Raw genomic sequence first — 23,428 nt, 5'->3', positions numbered from 1 at the left:
TGAAATTTGAAGTTCGCAATGGCAGAACTTAAAAGCTAAAAAAAGAAAAAAACATAACCGTTACAATTTAAGATGTAATGATGTAAAGTGTTTGGCATTTCAGCCCTTCAGGTAACTAGTCATTCAAGACTTGTTTTCTCTACATTGCCAACTGCTGACCTCAAATGTACTTCTGAATAATACTGTATCTGTGCATTGAAAATGAACTAACATACTGTACATAGCCAAAAGCGCAACTCTTTTTAAAGGTGGTGTTGTGTATTCTTGCTCTAAAATTTACAAGAACCAGAGCAAGGAAATTGTTCAGGCAGTTTTCTGTTCTAATAAGTATTAAAGATTAGAAATTGTACATACCAAATCTTGTTGCAAATACTGCTGTGGTCAGAATTATTGGCATCCTTGGTAAATATGATCAAAGATGGCTGTAAAAATAAATCTGCATTGTTTATCCTTTTGATCTTTCATTAAAAAAAATTCACAAAAATCTATCCTTTCATTGAAATAAAAGAATTGAAAGTGGGGGCAGGGGAATCACATTATGAAATAAATGTTTTTCTCCAAAACACATTGACCATAATTAATGGTGCCCTTCTATTCAATACTTTTTTCAACCTCCTTTTACCAAGATAACAGCTCTGAGTCTTCACCTATATTGCCTGATGAGTTTGGAGAACACCTGAAAAGAGATCAGAGACCATTCCTCCATACAGAATCTCTCCAGACAAAAGAGATTTCCCCCACATTTTCAATTCTTGTACATCAATGAAAGGTTAGATTTTTGTGAATTTTTTATAAAAGATCAAAAGGATTAACAATGCAGATTTATTTTCACAGGCTTCTTTGTTCATATTTACCAAGGGTTCCAATAATTCTGACCACAACTGTATTAATCCAATTAAGCAACTGGTATGACATACTTTTTCTGGTGTGTTTACAAAATGGTACCAGAGAAGAGTTTAAGGATTTCCTTCAGCTCAGTGAAGAAAACTGAGTATAGGAGCATGAAGCTGCAGCTGCCACAGCTTTTAAAGGTATAAATGTAAAGTTCAGTAGTAATGTTGTAAGGTCATTTTAGATATACAAAATTTGCACTGTGCAGATTTTCCCCTAAAAAGTCAGTGCAGAAAAAGTCAAATTCACTTGTGCCTAGTAATGTCCAGATACTGACATAATGTAACTTTTGTTACACACTTACTGGCAAAGTACATACTTTTATATGCATTATATTTTGTAGCTTTATTGGTCAAATAGGACAGGGGTGGAAAAAAACACTCTACCTGAGAGTATTTGTTCTCAGCATTCCAGATGTAGGTGCAGGAGCCCATGCAGTAGTTAGCATAGTATCCTTTGGGCTTGTGGATCCACTTCCAGCCCAGATCTTTCCGAAAGTCAATATAAAGCTTACGCATACAACAGGTCTCAGTTTTTCTGTCAGAGAATAGTGGGAAGGAGGGAGTTTATCTTTTGTGTTCAGTGACTCTTGCTTAAGTCAGTTTTATACACCACATTATTAGATAGACATAATTGATGAGGGGTTGAGTTATTGAATTACAGTCACTTTATTAACTTTTTCCCCCCATTCTGGAATTGCAATGTATAATTTTGTGGCATTGTTTTTCTTTTTTATCCAGCAGTTGGACTGGATTCTATTTTGTGGTCTGTGTGGCTATTTGAAGTCCTGTTAAAATGTATTTAGCCTAAGCATTCAAAAATGTATTATGTAGCGACACAGCTGTGTAACCTTATGAAAGAACAATATTTTTAAAATCAACCCCTTACTTTGGTCAGGAAACAGTAGCAATGATTCTTTAAAAGATACTGTTATCAAACCTGGAACTCCTTCATAGACAAATTATTGCCTAATTATCTAATTAGTTCAAATAAATTAAGACCCTTGGAATGTTTATCAACCAATCAGAATAAGGAATGCAACATTGTCACAATATAAAAGATATTCAGACATTTGGTCCACATGAGAGTAGTGTTTAGCTATTAGCTATTTTTATTCTTGTATTGTATGTAAACATAATAAAACTTAAAATGCAAAAGAGAGCAAAGAGACATACTCATCACAAGTAACATCAGTGCCAACATCTCGTTTCCTGCGAACGGATGCAAGGGAGTTGCCATTAGAGGGCAAAGATAAAGCCAAAATGTAAGGCTTCACCATCATATCTGCCAGACTGGCAGTGTCGCCTCTCTGTTTGTCCAGTCCTTAAAATACACATATACACACAGAAAAAGATTAAATCAAAGATTATGTCAGTTTTGGATTCTTTTGTACATTTCCAACACTATGTTTCAGATTATTAAGATTATCTCACCTGATATAGTGAAGAGGAATTTATCTGTACTCTGCTGGTCTGTCTTACAGCCACAGTACAACCTCAGTTCTAAACTTTCTTCATCTTCTGTTAAACACACACACACACACACACACACAAACAGAAGATTATTTAGATTTTGGAGTACTCTACTGTATAAACCATGTAACACATAATGCAACTGCTTGTGTAGCTGCACTTACATCAAAGAAGGAAATAAATACATAAAAATTGGTCACTCCATACTAATCAAGTCTATTCAAGATGAATAATGTAGGGTTTACAAATATTACTTTGCTTTCCATTTATTATTTAAAGAACACTTTAATTATTCAATACCACAGCAAATGTACAGACACACAGGTACAGAAATTGAATAATCAAGTGTAAAATAACACTGCATAGTCTTCACTGAATAAATTAAATACAATTAATCTTTAATCTGTTAAAGCTACAAAAGGGATTTTCTCTTTGTTGTTAAGACCCTAAGATATTTTGTCTGTATCAACTGTCATTGTGTGTGTATTAGGGCTATCACGATATTGGATTTTTCACACCACGATTATTGTGGCCAAAAAATATCACGGTATCGATATATCGCGGAATTTATAGAAACCTTGGGGGGAAAATTTATCAGTCTAAATAATTTTTACTTTGTTTATTTAGATTTTCTCTTTCAGGGTTGCTGCACATTTAGTCAAATTTAAGGTTTTTTAAGACCTGAAGAAATAAAAATTAATACTAGCATAGTAGCCTATACATTATGGCTGTTTTCAATCAAATGAAATCATTATCAACAAAATCCATCTTTGTAATACAGAGGTGACACAGAATGAGAAGTGACATATATTTACACAGCATTTACAATTTGTCTACATAAATTGAATTTAATATTTAAATGTTTAATATTTAAATATTTAATGTCCCTTAAATATAAAACTAAACTAAACTGCCAGTAGGTGGCAGCAAGTCACTGTCTTAATGAGTGAGTGAGTCAAACGATTTGTTCAAATGATTGATTCATGACTTCATTCGGGAACGAAGCTCGGATTCATTTGTTCTAAACGCGGATTCAGTCAGTATAACAAAAACATTTCTGTTGGGGCTTTGTTCTGCTGTTCATAATTTTTTAATTTGCGTTGGCGAAATAAAGAACAAAACAAACAATATTAACAATACTGTGTCTAAAATGTAACTCACATTGTTCATTTAACAAGTTGAAGGAACATTGCATTTGTGCTGATTTGGGGAAAATGGCACTTTTGTTCGTGTGATATTGTAAAACAACTACATCTTATGATATAATGACAAAAAATTGTCGGGGCAAAAAAATGCCCGTGTATCTTGAATTTTGAGGGCAAATAGCTGCATGCATATCTACATCACGCTGAGTAAAGGCCTTTGCACACTCGTATTCGCAATAGAGAATAGAGGGTATGCATCAACGTCACTTTCCCGCCGAAAACGCGTTCCCTCAGTTGGACTAAGTGATAAAAAAGAACCTGCTGCGTGACTGGATTTAATAGGGAAAACTGCGAAAAAGCAAATCTGCCTGTGAAATTTATATAACTACAAGGTAGGTTTAAATCCGCGTAATCACTTATATCAATGTTATATTGTCATATTGTCCAGCCCTAAAACATATATAGTTTTAGAGTATAGTTTTTTTTCAGTGTTGTTTATTTAAAAACACCCAATTATGCAGAATATAAGATGGTAAATATTTAATTAATGAGTTGTCAACATAACAATACAATATATACGGTATGATTTTACCTCAAAATCCAACAATTTGACACAAAATGATAACTGCAAATCCATGTTTCTCTGCTGGAGTCGAGCTGTTTCTGTGAATTGCAGTAACATTAATCCATTTGCTTTTTTTTTCTGTAGCTTTCGCAAGTTTTTAAATATATACCTCAGGTTTTGTGTGAAAGGTATTTATACAGTCAGTCGCAAAGCTCTTTTCCGTTTTGGACGTGTTTTGTGTGTTTTTCGCGACATTCACGCTGAAAACCAATGCTGCCACTCAGCGGCGTGACCGCAGTCGTAACGGTCCACGGTGACGTCACGTGCATACCCTCTATAGGAACCGACGTCATGCCTCGTTGCATGCTGGGGCGGCGCCGCCATTTTGACAGGATCGCCCTCTATTACTTGTACTGAAATTAATACGGATTCTTGCTTACCTTTTGTTTTGTTTCTGCCATTAAGTGGAACATTAAAATTTTTATTGGTATCGTTTGCATGGAATAGAAGCTATTTTATCGCATGGCATGATCATTTTATTTATTTATTTATTTATTTATTTATTTATTTATTTTTCACTTAAGTTTTGTAGAATTTAGTTTACAATGTTGATCTGTTTACCATGTCGCACACTGGACGCTTACTGCTGCTTCAGCCATCGAATATCCAAATAAATCTATGTGATCAACACACTGAGAAAAGTTGATTCATTTATTTGTTGGAAACGTTTAAATGATGCTTAAACGAACATATTGAGTAGGCCTACAACTTGCCATTGTAATCCCCCTTTTCCATGATCACATCACAGACGAGGAGAATCAGAGATTATGGGTCAAATTCAGCGGACAGACGGACACATACACACCGTATTTTAATATTTATTTTAACGAATGACAACCACACTAAGCAATTTCTTACCTTTATAAAACTGTTGTGAAGAAAATGTGTAAAATGCTTGCATTTTAAGTGATACTGAAAGTTTATATTTTGGTCTTATCTGTTTTTCTGCACAAATGCTTTATTTGTAAACAGAATTTGGTCTCTTTAATATCAGTCTAAGTGCATTAAGCGTTTTCTTTACATGAGAGGAAACCGCTTAACATATAAACGTGTTGCGTTCATATTTTGGGCTCATTTGCGTATCTCCACACAGTACGCTTTAATAAATATGTAGCCTACAGAATTGTTTGTCTCGGTGCATTAAGCCACATGAAGCGTTTTTCTTGTTAAGCATTTGAATGTCCCCGTCAAGTTCTGCTAATTCACGAGCGCAGTGAGAGTCAGACTTGCAAAGGTAATGTTAATTATTAAACCAAACAAAATCAAAACGTTCAAAAACACTTAGCAATGTGATTCTTTTATTGAGTGATAAATAGTGGGTTTAATCAGTGCCATTATGAATAGATTTGCCATCCTGCGTCATCATCTCCTTGACCTGCTTCCCTTGGTGTTTTTACACGTAGAAAAGGTGAAAAAACGTTTTTCACTCTCTTGTTTTCCCTCAGAACAATGATCACAATTATTGATGCAGCATTATTGACATACAATGGTGACATTTTTCACAATCATGACAGAAAACAAATTACTGCACTAAACTCAACAACAGAAAGATGCGCGATCCTGTCAATATGGCAGATAAACAAAGAAGTTACCCAGAACTCAATGCGGCGTGACGTCAGATTCGTATTCTCTATCCTAAAAATTCGTCACGCACATAAGACGAATAAAGAAAACGCGGTACTTAAAATAATCACCCTCTATTTATATACGTGAACACAGAAAATTGCTGTTAACAGGTTAATATAACATTTCCCATTCCATGACTAGTAAAATAATCGCAACTTACTCTCTGTAAAATGGAGTAATCTGCAGGGTGATGGACACGGAGGTGGGTAAGACTGTAGCTAGGCAAATCCTGCGGATTGGGCTGTCTAAGGAGCTGAAAAACTCCCATACTGTCGAGCTTATTTACTTTTTTCAGGTGCAGACAGAGCCTCTCACTCTCCCGCTCGGAATAGCTGCGCACTGTGTCTCTTCTTCTTGTTTGACAGGTGTCAGCCTTAAGGTGCAATACTGCCACCTGAGAGCTCAACCAGGTACTGGCACTGTAGTATTTACATGTTATGATATCATAAGCGTCCTATTCATTTTAAATATCGTGGTTATTGCCAAAACCTGTATAATTGTCACACCCTATATTAACACGATATCGATATTTCATGCTTTGAATATCACGGTTATCGTCAATACCGGTATATTGCGACACCCCTAGTGTGTATACTCTCTCTCTCTGTGTGTATAGATGTGTTTGTGTTCCAGGTGGGTGTTGTCTCCATTAACTGGTTTCAAACTGTGATTGGTCCAGCCAAGCATCTGATCCATACATAAGGACCACCCCAAACACTCAGCTTCTGCCTCATGCTTCGTTGCCTTCATTGACTTTTGCTTCGTTATTGTTCGTTTCGTCATCGTTTCATGTCAGAGAGATTGTGAGTGTTTTTTTATTGTTATTGTTGTTTCTGATTCCCCGTTTTATTTGATCTTTGCCCGTTTGACTACGACTTGAATTCCAAATCTGATTTGTTTGCCAAAGACTCTGTAAATACTGTTTTAAAAATTCTTGTAAATACTATTTCACTTTAAGGGAGGTAGGGGGTTTGATTCCAATTTATTTGTATCTTATTTTCACTTTGTTTATGGTTAAGGGAGGTAGGTAAGTTAAGTTGTATTTTGTTTTCTTTATTTAGTGTTGTCAAAAGTACCGACTTCGGTACCTATCGGTACTGAAATTTTAAAAACGTGACGCTTTGAGCGCTGTTGAGTGGATTCATAAACATCTCTGTTTGGCCATTGTGTTGACGCGCTCATCGGATATGCCTGTGATTGGCTACAATGATCAACGCGTGGGAGCATTTGAAAGCGCTTTGAAAGTCGGAGCGCGAACGATTGAAAGCAGTGGACAGTGGACTGATCCGCGATAGACGCCTGCTTTCAAACGCTCCCGTGTGTATCTGTGTAAGCGCTTACTGAAGAGATTAATTGATGACTATTTACAACGTTTTTACAGCGTTGATCATTGAAGCCTATCACAGACATATCCGATGAGCCGTGAAAACAACGGCCAATCAGAGATGTTTACGAATCCACTCAACAGCGTCACGTTTTTAAAATTTCAGTACCGACTAGGTACCGAAGTCGGTACTTTTGACAACAGTAGTTTCTAAAAGAAGATTTTGGCTTCGGGTCTGCCCCTGATGTTAAACCCTTATTTTCATAGTAAATAAAGTTTGTATTACTTGATATCTCTCTGTTATTGAGACTCACTTCCTCTCTGTTATGGCTGACTCCTAGCGGTCGTTTGTTTGTCTTTTGTTGTTTATTATTAATGAAATAGACAGCAGCAGGTATATTAGGCTGCTATCACTTTAAGACCCCACAGATCCAATATAATGGACTAATATAACCAATTACTTCAAAAAAATGAGTCCTCCACTTTGAGTCGCAGTCCATCAGACGATTATTCATAATACGAGTTTTCTCTAAAAACATCGTCGTCGCCTTTGGCTTGCTTAGTTGGAGACAATTGACATTTGATATTCAACAATGTTTTGTTCTGCCTGCATCGACACCATTGTATGCGAACTGAACTGAGCTGGATGATGACATCACTGTTTACTCTAGTGCTGATATAGATAAATTAACTAAATAACTATTGATTCTTACAACAGAATGCATCAATACTGAATTTACTTAAGCTGGACAATGACACCATTTTCTTTAAGAGCTGCTGTGCAGCCAAAAATTATTACAGTTGTCACTGTAAAGCTGCTTTGACACAATCTGCATTGTAAAAAGCACTATATAAATAAAGGTGACTTGACTTGAAAGTGAGTTGCCAGTGAATGTGTAGAAGAACTGTGTAAACTTTATAATGACCTACACGTGTGATTGACGTGAATAAAAGATGTTGTCAAATTGTGTTTACTTTTTTTTTATTTTCTTGATTATTATTGCGCTTCCATAGACACTAATGTGTATTTAAAAATTAAAACTATACATATTTTGGCCAGTACTTTTGTGTATTTATATATCTGAAAAATAAAATATTATTTGTGTTGAAAATAATGATCAGTTGTGATAGGATGCAAGTGCTGATCGAGTCTCTCTGGCCAAAGCATATTTGAATTGAACAGTATGATTAGGCCTGCCTACATATCATGCACTGTGCTAATCACAACAGTGTAATCGTTGTTTAAATATCACCATGGTAAAATAGACTTTGTCATTGTCATCACCCAACCAGTAACCAGTTTTGATGGTTAAAAAAATTCACCTAAGCAATATTAGCAAGCCCTTTACAGTACATATATAGTCGAACCAAAAATTATTCAGCCATTTTTTATATATTTTTACTAGTGGGTGCAGGACACTATAGTTCATTTATGTAAGTGAGAATAGCAAAACAAAGTAAATGTGACATATTATACCCAAAAATGTTCATACAAAAAAATTTGAAACCAAAAATTATTCAGACACTTTGACCTGACCATGTTTTGCGTAAAGGATTAGTTCACTTTCAAATAAAATTTTCCTGATAATTTACTCACTCCCATGTCATCCAAGATGTCCACGCCCTTCTTTCTTCACTCAAAAAGAAATTAAGGTTTTTGTTGAAAACATTCCAGGATTATTTTTCTTATAGTGGACTTCAATGGCCTCCAAATGGTTGAATGTCAAAATTACAGTTTGTCAGTGCAGCTTCAAAGGGCTTTAAACGATACCAAATGAGGAATAAGGGACTAATCTAGCGAAACAATCGGTCATTTTAGAAAAAAATTTAAATGTATATGCTTTATATAAACAAATGATCGCTTTCCAAGTGGTTCTGCCAAAACCACACTTTCGTATTCTTCAAAAAGCTTGCGCTGTATGTCCTACGCCTTCCCTATTCAACTTACAGAAAAAATGGAACTGGCGCCGCGTTCGTTCTGTAAGTAGAATAGAGAAGGAGTAGGACAAGCTTTTTGAAGAATACGAAAGTGTGGTTTTGGCGGAATCACTTGGAAGGCGATCATTTGTTTATATGATGAATGTTTTCATCAAAAACCTTAATTACTATGTGACACTGTCACGTGTAAGACACGTGTTTTATCCGCTCACTATATATAACATGAAGGTTTTATGTATATTTGAGTTTTAATTGGGTTACATGTTGTCTTAGCCATTTTATTCCTCTTACTTATTTTAATGTGTGTATGTCTTTAAATGTGTATGGGTCTGCCTGTCATTTGACTGATAACATGACAGATAGTAGGAAGTAGCCTCTCACTATAAAAGGAGCAGTAAGGCCTAAAAACAGGTCAAAACGTTGCCTGGTTTGTGGAGTAACTTTTTGTGAACACTCGCTATTCCAGGACTTCATTCTTACACTTGCACTTTGGATTATTGCACATTGGATTGTATACGGGTGGACACATTGGACTATCAACACACAGAGCTTCCTATGGAATGTTTTAGGGTATGGTGCAAATGAACTCCACGTTTTTAAACAGCTTAAGTTATTCTAGTTTTATTGTGTTGTTTTAAGTTCCTTGTGAATATTGTAGCCTATACACCTTATTTATTCATTTCTGTTGTCTGTCTCATCTTTTTAAACACTCCAAAAGCTCACACAGTATAATCTTTTAATTAATGTAAAATCGACCGATAGGGCCGATCGTTACATCTTTTCGACTGAAGAAAGAAAGACATGGACATCTTGGATGACATGGGGGTGAGTAAATTATCAGACAAATTTGTATAAGTGTTATCTGACATAATGCGAACTTGGCAACACTGCTACTGAAACCATTTATTGATGTTTTAATAGTAATGGTATTTGTAGTTTTCTAGTAACCATTAGAACTTCTGTGATGGTTTCAATTGACCCCAATTGTCTTGTCTGTCGACGTGTTGTCAGTGTCCTCTTTGCTCCGTGATATATTTTCACTGCGTGTGGTTTGATAGGGCCAGGGCTTGTCGGACAAAGCAACAGTAACTAAGGGGGGACGGGTCTTTGCGAAGGGTCAATTGGGTTTATTCTTGGGGTTGCTAACAGTTCAGAGGGGGTGCTAAGAATTTTTTAATTGCATTAATAACTTCAATATCCTGCATTTATTGCATTTTATTTATATTTATTTATATTAAAGGTGCTCTAAGTGATGTCACGCGTTTTTAGGCCAAAACATTTTTTGTCACATACAGCAAACATCTCCTCACTATCCGCTAGCTTCCTGTCCCCTGAACACACTGTAAAAAAATACGGTCTCTGTAGTCGCCACAAGCTCCGAAAATGGCAATAAAAACAAACGGGTGCAGCCTGGACCACAAAACATAATAAACATGCTCCATCCAATAACTGACAAGAATGATTTTAAATGCGCGTTCATGACTGTTTCAGGAAGCACGGAGGGGAGGGGGAGGAGGAGGAGGAGGAGGGAGGGTCTAGCTAGCCTCTGTTTTGTTTGACAACACTTCGAACGTCAACAGGAAGTTACTCCACCCAGGATCACTTAGAGCACCTTTAAATATATATTGTTGATTTGTTGTTTCTATTGTTCTATTGTCTAATTTTGAGATTGTTATGTGTATGTGTCCGCTGAAGCACAACAAGATGTGAATAAGAACTCAATTAGCGTGCCGTGTCACAGCTCTGTGTATGCACACAGAAAACAGTGCACGAGTGCTGAATTGAGTTCTCTTTTGCATCTTCTTACACTAGAATGGTTTTCCCTGGCAGGGGTCAAAATTCAGCACAACACCTGTTCTGTACGGATCAACTACAATGCCTTACACGCCTACTGACAAGAGTTAAAACTTAGTATTTCCAGTAAAACAGTAAACATTATAACTGCTGGCTTCTACAGGATTTCCAGGGAGACTAGAGTGCATCTATCTTTATTCTTTGACAGTCTGCCAAGAAACACATCTGTGTTCCAGTACAGTCTTCCAGGGACTGGTTGCATAAAGTGAGTCATCAATTTTTTTCTTTAAGACTGTTATAAGTCAGTTACAGAAAAACGTAGATTCCTCTATTTTTATACTGAAATGTAAGACTGATTGTCTCTTGACTAACTGCTAGTTATCATACAAGTTCTTAAGTCACAGTTGTAACATAATGGCAATGATTATGGAACTGGCCCCAGAAGACAAGCTTCTATCTTTGAAAAACATTTAGGACTGTTTAATGCATGTCAGATGGACTCGGACATCAGACGGACTTTAGCATCAATAACAGAATCCTGCATTGTCGTCTCACTGAGGTTTTGAGTTATCTCAGCATGATAGACACTCAAGAAAAGGAAGACTGTTTTATGGGTGCACTATGTGAGCACAAGAGCACAAATTATGGAGGGTAATTTTAAATGTAGTCATCAACTGCTACTGGGAAACTGCAACTGATGTTAGCTGAATGCAGTCATGACCTTACCTGAACTCTGCAGCCATTCTGTCATCGTCTGTTTCACATCAAACGAGAGCCAGCGATTGGACCAATCCTTGGAGACAAAGCGGGTGCCCAGATATCGAGCCTGATCACCTACTCCACGATACAGTTCCAGCCTCTGCTCTTGGTCCATGGTGGGATTCTTAATCCGAAGCCGTAACTCTGCTTGAGACAGCAGCCGGTAGTCTGGAATACTCTGTCTCATCTCTGATACATTAAAGAACATCTGATGCTTTGTGCCATTCTGAGCTAGAGATAAAATAAGAAATATAAAAGTTCATGGTTATTTTACAGCTCAGACAAGTCATCGTCATTTATATAGTGCTTTTCACAATACATATTGTTTCAAAGCAGCTTCACAGTGACAGTAGGAAAATTAATTGACAGGGATTGTTTTGGATTTACAGCAGTGCTAAGAAAAAAAAATGTTATCGAGCTAAAGTTGGTTTTTGATTGAATCACTTCCGTTGTAAAAATTGTTAATTATTACTTTAGGGGCTGCTTAAATTACACCTTTATTACTGAAAACCAAATACTTTTAATGCATTCTTGCCGTTCATTTGTGTGTTTAGTCTATAGGTTTGTGTGTTTGAGTGTGTATGTGGTCAGAAGCTTGGTCCTTTTTAAAAAGTGATATTGCCAAATTACTTGTCTGGTCTGCATAATACAGAAAAAGTTGTTGTGTCCACAGATCTATGCAAATTGGAATAATTTTGATAACGTTTTATCTATACATAGGGAAAGGAAAGGAAGGAGGCCTTCACAGGGGATAGTTTAGTTGAAACGTCAGGGCTGCGTTATTATCATGTCTAGATGCAGGACTTGATGCGCTCTTGCATACACATAAGACATTATCAATACATTAACATTTTCAAATCTGTTAAAGGATTGTTACGCTGCAATAATTAGGTCGGCCGGAACCGAGAACATTTCCTATAACACTAGATATACCTGTACATCAGAATAAGAATGGCATCTACGCTAATATCTGTCTCTCTGCTTATCCTGAGGTTTGCCGGGTGCTGGATCCAGGCCGTATCCAGATCAGATGGAGAACCTGTCTGGACCTGACTACAACGTAGCCCAGGAGAAAATGGGCCTACAGATCCAGTTTTTAATCTCCGTATCCGCTTACATATATTTATATATAATCTATTTTTAATCTCAATAATAAAAATGTATAATTCAGATTTTGATCTCCATATCCATTTACATATATTATATATATCTTCCAAGGGGTTTTTTCCCTCCTAGGACTTTTTTCCCAGTGCTAGCACGCTGGGTTTTTCTCCTAGGGTTTTTTTTCCACCCCTGGGAGTCAGCCGACATTGGCTTAATGTAGCACCATCTTGTATATGTTACATATTACCACGCTTGTTTGTACAGCTTATTTTTAACCATTTCCCTTTTTTTCTGTGCTTCTAATATGTAAAGCTGCTTTGAAACAATTACCAATTGTAAAAGCGCTATATAAATAAATTTGACTTGACTTGACTTGAGGACCTTCATCTCATCTGGATACAGCCTGAATCTTGGCAGGCTGTGGCAAACCTCGGGATAAACAGAGAGAGACTAATATTAGCGTATACACCATTCTTCTTATGATGTAGCGAGTACATCAGGTGTTATGGGAAGTGTTCCCGGTTCCGGCTGATCTAATCTACACAGCCTAACAATTTACATAATTTGAATTATACAAGTAGATAATGTGTTATGTGTATGCAAGTTTAAACATGTGTTTTTAGTCTAGATTTAAACTGACAGAGTGTGTCTGCATCCCAAACAGTGATAGGAAGACTGTTCCAAAGTTTAGATGCTAAATAGGAAAAGGATCTACTGCCTGCAGTTGATTTTGATATTCTAGGTATTATCAACTGTCCAGAATTCTGAGATTGCAATAGAGCTCAGGTACTAGGGAGCTAAACCATTTAGTGCTTTGTAAGTAAGTAGCAAGATTTTAAAATCTAAATGATGTTTAATAGGGAGCCAATGCAGTGTTGACAGAACCGGGCTAATATGGTCATACTTCCTAGTTCTAGTAAGAACTCTAGCTGCTGCGTCTTGGACCAGATGAAGTTTGTTATGTAGTTCCAAATGTAGGTTCGGGAGGAGCCTAAATATTCAGTCCTGTCAATCATCATAACGAGCGTATATAAGCAGCAGTCACTGCGTCATCCCAGCGACAATTCTTCCAACATCCCTCCTCCTCCCCATCTCCTCCTCTATTTCTCTTATTCTTCCTCTATGCAATACTGTTATAGGGGGGGTTTAACTTGGAGCTCGAGCCGAGTCTTGGGTTCAAGCCTTCTTTGAGGACAGCAAGCCAAGTTTGTTTTACCATTAACCATTCAGACTGAATGGGCAGGCGAACTTGTGAATAACAGGCAAGCGGAACAACTACCCAGTAGAGCGTTACAGTAATCTAGCCTTGAGGTCATGAACGCATGAACTAACTGTTCCACATTTGTCATTGAGAGGATATGTTGTAGTTTAGATATGTTTTTAAGATGGAAGAATGCGGTTTTACAGATGCTAGAAACATGGATTTCAAATGAAAGATTGGTATCAAAGAGCACACCCAGATTCCTAACTGACAACGAAGACTTAACAGAGCAGCCATCAAGTGTTAGACAGTATTCTAGGTTATTACGTAAATAAGTTTTTGGTCCAAAAATTAGAATCTCTGTTTTTTCTGAATTTATAAGAAATTACTGGTCATCCAATTTTTTATGTCAGCCATGCATGTTAATTTTGTGAATTAGTAAGTTTCGTCAGGGATTGAAGAAATATAGAGCTGAGTATCATCAGCGTAACTAAACTAACGCCATGCTTCTTAATGATATCTCCCAAGGGTAGCATGTACAGAGTGAAAAGCAACGGTCCTAGTACTGAGCCTTGCGGTACTCCATATTGAACTTGTGATCGATATGACATCTCTTCGTTTATTACTACAAACTGGTAACGGTCAGGTAAGTATGATTTGAACCATGCCAAAGCAATTCCACTAATGCCAACATAATTTTCAATTCTATTCAAAAGAATAATGCGGTAGTGTCAAAAGCAGCGCTGAGATCTAGTAACACTAATAGAAAGATACAACCAGGATCAGATGATAAGAGCAAATCATTTGTAACTCTAATGAGAGCAGTCTCAGTATGGTACGGCCTAAATCCTGACTGGAAATCCTCACAGATACCATTTCTTTACAAGAAGGAATGTAGTTGTGGTGATACTGCCTTTTCTAGTATTTTTGACAGAAAAGTGAGATTCGAGATCAGCCTGTAATTGACTAATTCTCTTGGATCAAGCTGTGGATTAATAATAGCCAGCTTAAAAGTTTTCTGTACATATTATAGTAATAAAGATGAATTAATGATATTAAGAAGAGGATCTATGACCTCTGGAAGCATCTCTTTCAGTAGCTTAGTCGGTATAGGGTCTAACATACATGTTGTCGATTTAGATGATTTAACGAGTTTAGTAAATTCTTCCTCTCCTATAGCAATGAATGAATGGAATTTTTCCTCAGGGAAACTACAGTGCACTGTTTGAAGCGATACTGTAGTAGACGGTTGCATGGTTATAATTTTCTCTCTAATACTGTCAATCTTGCAAGTAAAGAAGTTCATAAAGTCATTACTGCTGTACTGTTTGGAAACATCAGTTGAAGCTTTATTTCTTGTTAATTTAGCCACTGTATCAAATAAATACCTAGGGTTGTGTTTGTTTTATTCTAAGAGATTTGAAAAATAAGTAGTTCTAGCATTTTTTTAAGGTCTTTCTGTACTTAATCATTCTCTCTCTCCACGAAATGCAAAAAACTTCTAGTTTTGTCCTAATTCCAGCTGCGCTCCATTTTCTGGCTGCTCTCACAAGGGCCCGAGTGTCCTCGTTGTACCATGGCATTGGATTAGTTTCCTTAATCTTCTTTAAGCGCAAAGGTGCAACTGAGTCTAATGTGCTGGAAAAGACAGTCAGTAGTTTCTGTTGCTGTCTTCTAAGCTATATGGTATGCTAAGGCAATGAAACTGATCAGGAAGATTATTTATAAAGCAATTTTTAGTGGTAGAAGTGATGGTTCTACAATATTTATTGTAGGGTGGTGGTTTTGCAGAAGACTAAATAATGATCTGAGATGTCATCGCTCTGCTGCAGAATTTCAACAGCATCAATATTGATTCCATGTGACAATATTAGATCTAAAGTATGATTACGACAATAAGTGGGTCCTCACACGTGTTGTCTAACTCCAATAGAGTTTAGAATGTCTGTAAATGCCAATCCCAAAGCATCTTTATCATTATCTTCATGGATATTAAAAATCACCAACAACAAGGACTTTATCCGCAGCTAGTACTAACTCTGATAGAAAATCTGCAAATTCTTTGATAAAGTCTGTATTGTGCCCTGGTGGCCTGTATACAGTAGCCAGCACAAATGTCAACTTACGTAACGTTACATAAAGCACCATCACTTTGAAGGAATTATACTTGAAAGACTTTTGAGTAATACTGAAGATATTACTATAAATTACAGCAACACCTCCCCCTTTGCCTTTCTGACAAGGATTGTGTTGATAATAGTAACCTTGAGGGCTAGACTCATTTAAAGAATTGTAATCATCTGGTTTTAGCCAGGTTTCTGTCAAACACAGCAAATCTAGATTATTGTTTGGGATAATATAATTTACAATAAGTGCTTTTAAAGAAAGGGATCTAATATTCAGCAACCCAAGCTTTATCATTTGTTTATCAGTATTATCTCTGATTTTATTTGTTGAACATCATTTAAATTTTTACCCTTAAATGGGTTTGGAAGTTTTTTGTACTTACCAATTCAGGGTACAGACATCTCTATGTGAATATATCTAGGTGAAAGGGTTTCTGTTTGTTGGGATTTAACAGACCATTCTTTTGTCAGATAAACCACCAAAGCAAAAATAAAACCCAGATTTGCCTGGTTAATGGCATCAAATCTTTGATAGATATTCACAATTTTGTTTGAGGGACTGGGTATCCATGAGCATCTAATCATATATTCTGCTTTGTTTGATTTTTTTTATCTTTTCATGTCAGTTAGATGCACTCTTTCTGTCTCAGTAGGTGGTTCGTTGTCAGAATCACCTGCCAACTGCTACCACAGTTTACAATACAGGGAAAACAGCATTAATGTTGTATGTCTAAATGAGACTTACTATATGCTGCCCTTGTCTATATTTTGGCTGAAGCTGTAATTTAAAGAGAAAGCTATCGTTAAGCTGTGTTTAGGGTTGCTATAGCCTAACTGTTTTTGCTGATGTTTAACATGGGGAGGAGGCCCATGGTGTGGAATGAGTTACACACCATAGTTAAATATTTATGATTTCATTTGAAAAAAATCTTAGTCCTAATTGTGTCATATTATTGGTGGCTGCAATGATCACACAGCAATGGAGAATTCAATATCAAAGTCTTTACTTGGAAACATATAAAAATCAACTGAGATGGAGCCAATAGAAGACTGAGATGAAGCCGGTGGAAGTGGAGACCCAGGCATAGCCAAAGAGTTAATGAGACCGCATGACACAGATGGATCTGGAGACCAAGGCAGAGCCGCAGCGACGAGTGTCGCCAGACTGAAGCCAGGGTGCCAGAGGACTGGGGATAAGCCGGTTACACTAAGGACCAAGGCAGAGTCAGAGGGAAGGCGAAGCCCGATGGAGCCAAAGGGGTGGAGGGATGAAATACAACTGGTCCCGTATTGGCCGAAGCTGTTCACGTAAGCAACGCAACACAAGCGTGTGATGCTGACACAGGAGTCAGCCAATACTGAGTCGACGTAGAACAGGGGGGAGGCAAATTTGTTGAATAAAGACTTTATTTTTGTTTTTGCGCAAAAAAGAATTATCGTTGCTTCATAACATTAAGGTTGAACCATTGTAGTGACGCTGAATATTTTAATGATGTTTTTACTACTTTTCTAGTAATTTCAGTGCTTTCTATGGAGGATAAAAAAAGTCTTGAATTCATTACAAAATATCTTAATTTGTGTTCTGAATATGAACGAAGGTCTTACAGGTGTGGAACGGCATGATGGTGAGTAATTAATGACATAAATTTCATTTTTGTGTGAACTAACCCTTTAAGATTTTCAGGTAGTTCGAACATTAGTATTCAGGTAACAAAGACCTCAGAAATTTAACAAAATAATCACATGTAAAATAACACGCCATAATCTTCACTGTATAAATTAAATATAGATTATCCTTATTAAAGCTTAGAAAGTTATTCAGTCAAGAGCAATTAGTGAATTTCTCTTTGTCTTTTGTTCTTTGATTAACATAAATGACACAGAATGCCAGTGTATTAGGCTGTTGTCACTACCGATCTCAAATCAGAACTGACGTGCTGTCTGTGAAGAATTGGCTGATATATATATATATATATATAATCAGCCAATCATTTATTCAAGGCCTTTGAAACCATACAAGCATGATAAGATACAAAAGAGAACTAAATTCAGTATTGACACGCTGTCTTCACAGACAGCACGTCAGTTCTGATTTGAGATCGGTAGTGACAACAGCCTAATATATATATTTGTTTTCTTTTAGATTCGGGTTGAAATGTGACCTGTACATGCTTTCATGGTATATTAAGATCTTTCTCTAAAGCAATGGGAAATATAATTAATCATAATAACAATTCTCATAATCAATAATAAAAAATAAATAATAATAAAATAATAATCAAAATCATAATTCTCATAAGCTTGGTGCTACACTTTAATAAAATGTTCTATTCACCATCCACTGTTAAGGGATATAATGTATTGATTATATTCAGTATGGGTTCCATGTATCAAGACCTGTGATCACACATAAAAAGGCTCAATGAACTACTAGAGAATAGGGTGGAGTGGGATTTGTGTGTGTGTGTGTGTGTGTGTGTGTGTGTGTGTGTGTGTGTGTGTGTGTGTGTGTGTGTGTGTGTGTGTGTGTGTGTGTGTGTGTGTGTGTGTGTGTGTGTGTTTACACAGGCTGGTGCTCAGGTAAGCTCAGGACAGCTGTCCTAACAGGCACTGAGACAGACCTATCATTAGTAGTGGGTGCAACCAGATTCCAACAGGCTTAAAAATCTGCCTCTCCAACACATGCTTTACCCTTCCTGTCCTCTTACCGTCACCTTGCATAGAATCACAACTCTCTCTTTCCTCAACTATCCTGTTCCAATCACATTAAGCCATGACACACTTTTCCGGGCAGATGAGCTCTGCAGTCAGCACAATCATTGACATGTAATAACATGATATGAAAAGTAGCACATATACAATAAACTGATTAGTCTAAAGAAAAACATGGAAAATTAGACATGCCTGCAGGACATGGCTGTACATAGAGTGCTCTCTATTTGACAGCATAATTTATGATTACACAACTGTATGGTCAGTACTACCTAGAAGGCAAAATATCTTTCTAACTTCTAACAAGTTATAAGGAAAACTAAAGGTTTCAAATAAAAATAATACAGCCAGATACTATGTTTCAAACTAGTATAACTTTTTATACTGTACACATGCTCAAGACATAGACAAGTGTTGATGGCAAAATCGGCAACCAGTTTTGGGTCTGACCTGAGTCACAATGTGACAAAATCTGCAATGTAGCTCTTTGTCAAGCCAAACAACTATGCTACTGAAAAAGTCATAGTGGATAGAAGGTGACAGCAATTTGTATTCCTGCAAAAGCAAATCTGTAATCCTGAAAAGTATTTTAATATACATACATTTATTGCTAAAGTTAGTGGTTCTAACAGACCTATTTCAAAATGGACAACACTATACATAACATGTTTTTCTATTCATGTTCAACAGGTCAAAAAGATTTTATTGTATTGTTTTCTTGAATGCATTTAAATGTATTGCAATGATATAAATCATAAATATATTTTATATTATATATATATATATATATATATATATATATATATATATATATATATATATATATATATATATATAATATTGTATATAATTATAATTATATATAATATTGTTTTTTGTAAAGCAAGCATGCTGTTTCTGCTGTTAGAACAACCTCTAACCCTAAATAAAACATTTTGCCACATAACTCACCCCACACTGTTTATGCTGCAGACAGGAATTATACCTCAAACTATGCAGTGTTGCTTGTAACCACCCAGCAACATCCCAGAACAACCCTAGCAACCACACAGCAATGTTTTTAAGACACTTATCAAAATCTTAGCAACTGGCAACCACCCTAGCAGGGCAGCAGTGACTTTTCCTTGGTTCAAGCACAGTTTTCTTCAGTAAATGTAAAAACATAGGTCTTCACAAACAATTGTGGCTCCAATTGCAGAGTGTGATGTTGTGTAATGTTGTATTGTGAAAGAATGCAATTACTACAGTAATGATGGTTGTAAATACTGAGTGTGGGAGGCCGTGCAATTGCATCAATGTATTCCACCTTAAACAAATGTAAGAAGCTTTATGCAAACACAAAACATAAAAAAGAGTTTTATCCCTCAAGGGGAATTGGAAGAATAGGAATTCAAGGTAGCTATTTTGGACTATTTCCTCACAATCTTAGTCACACCTCAGAAACAAGCAACCCTCTTTCCTGTCAAATGGGACTGTCGGACTGATAAAGGAGGGAAAGAAATGAGAGAAAAGACAAAAACACAGAATAGAGAGAAAAAGCTCAAGTTACAGGAAAGCCCCTACCCCCAGAGGAACACACAAAAAGAAAACAGAATTAGTGAGAAGGACAGAGAATCTGACTCGTCTACCCTTATCACCATTTTCTCTCATGTATTTCTCTGTCTCTTTGTCCTTGGTTTTCATCCTTCGAGCAAGCCCCATCTCCTTTTATAAAGGTCTTTATTCATGACGTGTGCATCGGATCACAGGCCTGATGTTTATGTCTGACGAGTCAGAAGTGGTTAAAGGAGTAAAAGAGGAACAGAGGGTGGGGATGGTGGGGGATGAAAGAAAGTGACTGGTAAGCATCAAATGCAAAATTATTTTCCCATCAGATGTGGCAAAGAATTAACAACAGGTTTAAGACAAAAACAGTACAAAAAAAAAAAAAAAATGTGAACAAACTGCTATCAGAGTGATCGTGAAACCTAATTGTTCAGATCAAATAGACCGAAGTATTCTCAAAATGTTTAACCCCCTACCTTTGAGTTTAACAATCTAATGCATGAAGCCAACAGCAATAACAACTAGGCTATTAAAATACCATACATAATCTGAGGGCAATAGAGGAAAAATGCTGCCTAGCCCCTCTATAGTGGCTGAAGTTCATTAGAGAACTTAACATTAATTAACATAACTAAACTGGGCATGTTAGTCTGCTTTTCACAGAGAATTTTGATACTTGAATGACACAACTGTTTCTGTAAAGAAAAATATATAAAAGAAATAAACTATAATAATATGTAAGGGATAAAATGGTATATCTGAAGGGATTTATTTTTGTATTTACTGACTGAGCGTATCATCCAACTCAATTAAATGGCTACTGTCCATTTAAGTAAATAAATAGACATTTAATATTAGTGTGAGTTTAACTTATTTTAGCATGTGAAAAGAAACGCACATAAACGCACATTATATAGTAATTATGCAGTTATATAGTGATTATTATGCAAAAATATCTTACCACACAACACTGTCATGAATGAATAGGACATAATGTTAGATTATTATCTCTAAAGAAGTCAGAAAGAGGACACCTCCAAGTTCTTACCTTGCCGGATGATGAACTTGTGCACCTCCTTGCCAAAGTAGTCCTCATCTTCAGCCTGCAGAGGGACAGTCTTCAGCTTAATTTCTTCACTCAGTTCAACAGTGCTGTTGTACAAAGAAAGCAAGGAATCTGGGATCTTCTGTCCAACATCGTCTATCTCAGATTCAGGCTCTTTGGCCATGCGCAATTTGCTGAGGATCTGACCGCGGATAGCCTCTATCCGTTTCTTTTTTACCACCTCCAGGTCCAGAGTCTTGCAGGTGGACATACTGCCCGTTCCAGCCACCATGCACAGGGCCGTCAGTACTAAGCAAACGAACCTCATGGTGCCAAATCTGAGCACAAACTGTCTTTTAAAACAGATTTAAGCAAGGTGAGAGGTTCAGAAAGAGTCTGTAATTGATGTAGAGCGTCTGGATCAAACAGACACAGTAGTGTTGCTGGTTATGGAGGTGATGCTACCTGATGATGATTCTGGAAAGCACCTTGAATAACGTAGCCAACAGAACAGCTGATGTCTTTCTATTATGGGAAATTCCTGACACATCATCTGTTTCAGAGTTCCATCCAGACAGTACAGTGCAGTTTGGCCAAATGGAGCAACCCCTGTCCCATATAAACAAACTTAGTGAAGACCATGCAATTACTAGTGTACACCTGAACACAGCCTAGTGCTGACTTGAACATAGACATATGTAAGCATAAATCTGTTTGAAGAAAAACATACACACATAAACACAAACTCTTTTTACTTTCAGCACAACTTTATCACAGACTCACTCTTAGTAGTCCAACACAGCAATGCTTGTTCAAGTCCATGCGTCTATTTTTCTCCCCTCTAGTCTCTCCTCTAGTTTCCCACTGTGAAAACAGGCAGAGGTCCAGATACAATGGTACGTCTGTAACCTTGTTTTCTCACAAACTTTCCTCTTTACTCACAGCTTTTTTTTTACCCCTCCAAGCTTCTCTGGTCTTGATGCTTCACTCGATGTTTTGTCATCTCACACAAAAACCTCTAAATAAGTCTTGTTTAGCTAATTCACTAAACCAGACAACCTCATCCTGTTGCATCCTGCATTCATAACAAGACAAAGGGCTGTGTCCACTTAAGAAAGCTCAGATTGACTTTCTGGAAGCACCCAGATATTCAGATAACAGTAATAATAACTTGCACAGTTTGAAAGTACTTCATTTAAATAAGCTGATTTTAGAGCTCTGGCAATGCTGTAAACCACTCAGAACATAGTAAAGAATTTTAAGCAAGTTTAATATCTCTATGCAGAGCAAATGCTCCACAAAAGATCAGTAAAAATAAGTAACAGTGTTTTTTTAAATGCTTAACATGGCTCTTTAAAGACTACAACTTATTTTTCTCTCCAAGATTTTCCCACTAGAAAGGCAAATGGAAAGATAATTTACATGGCTAAACAAACACACTGCTTCACACACAAAACACACATCCTCATACACATCTCATTTCACTGAGAGGAAATGAAAGGAAAACAGATCCTCTCGGAAAATACCCTGACGTTTTGGCCCTGATGATGTAATGTGTCAGGAAAATCAAACTAACTTACGTCCAACCTACGAGCTTTGAGTGACAGATGGAGTAAACAAAAAGAGCAAAACAAATGAACCGTCCATGAGTGTCCGGGCAGTATAAGCACGTGAACCACAGCAGTGACAGCCGTAAATGAGGTGCAAATGTCCCTTCTCTTCTCGCCCTTGTTCTGTTTGTCCACTTTATGTCTTTTGGATTCAGTCTTGAGTAAAAAGAAAAGTCATTTAGACACTCCTCTCTCGTACAGCACTCTTTATATTAGCTCCCTCTTGTAACACACTCCCTCTCTTCGCTTGTCAGAGCTTGCTGGTGACAAAGTTAATTGTGAGCGCTTTACGTTCACTTCTCTCTCCTACTCATGCTCACTCACTCTCTTTTCGGGTTGCTTCACTATACAGCCGAGAACTCTCCGCCCAGGAAATGAGGCTAACAGATTCTCTGAAATCTGCTCCTCACACAGCACTTCTCTTATACTGGCCAGGAAGCCCTTAGCAGCTTCTGGGAGACACACATACACAAAAATACACAGTGAAAGGACAGACAGCTAAATAACATGG

General features: G+C 36.9%; 1 protein-coding gene across 4 annotated transcripts in view; it reads right to left on the bottom strand.

The window, feature by feature from the left end:
- Positions 1 to 23,224, bottom strand: part of tgfb1a (transforming growth factor, beta 1a) — a 29,800-nt gene extending 6,576 nt beyond the window's left edge. Inside the window, exons 1-6 of one of the 4 annotated variants that reach the window (XM_067364301.1) lie at positions 22,091 to 23,224; positions 21,311 to 21,916; positions 11,542 to 11,805; positions 2,325 to 2,411; positions 2,067 to 2,214; positions 1,278 to 1,428 (exon numbers count right to left, since the gene is read on the bottom strand). In XM_067364301.1, the coding sequence (XP_067220402.1) occupies positions 1,278 to 1,428; positions 2,067 to 2,214; positions 2,325 to 2,411; positions 11,542 to 11,805; positions 21,311 to 21,635 (975 nt within the window). In that variant the 5' untranslated portion in view covers positions 21,636 to 21,916; positions 22,091 to 23,224. Of the gene's footprint in view, positions 1 to 1,277; positions 1,429 to 2,066; positions 2,215 to 2,324; positions 2,412 to 11,541; positions 11,806 to 21,310 lie in introns of all 4 variants that reach the window. The other 3 variants (XM_067364302.1, XM_067364303.1, XM_067364300.1) reach the window with 3 other exon arrangements.
- Positions 23,225 to 23,428: the final 204 nt, after the last annotated feature.

This window comes from Chanodichthys erythropterus, chromosome 17, assembly GCF_024489055.1.
Source record: "Chanodichthys erythropterus isolate Z2021 chromosome 17, ASM2448905v1, whole genome shotgun sequence".
NCBI classification, from domain to species: domain Eukaryota; kingdom Metazoa; phylum Chordata; class Actinopteri; order Cypriniformes; family Xenocyprididae; genus Chanodichthys; species Chanodichthys erythropterus.
Note: the sequence above shows the minus strand (reverse complement) of the source record. Positions and strands in the feature narration are given on the sequence as shown.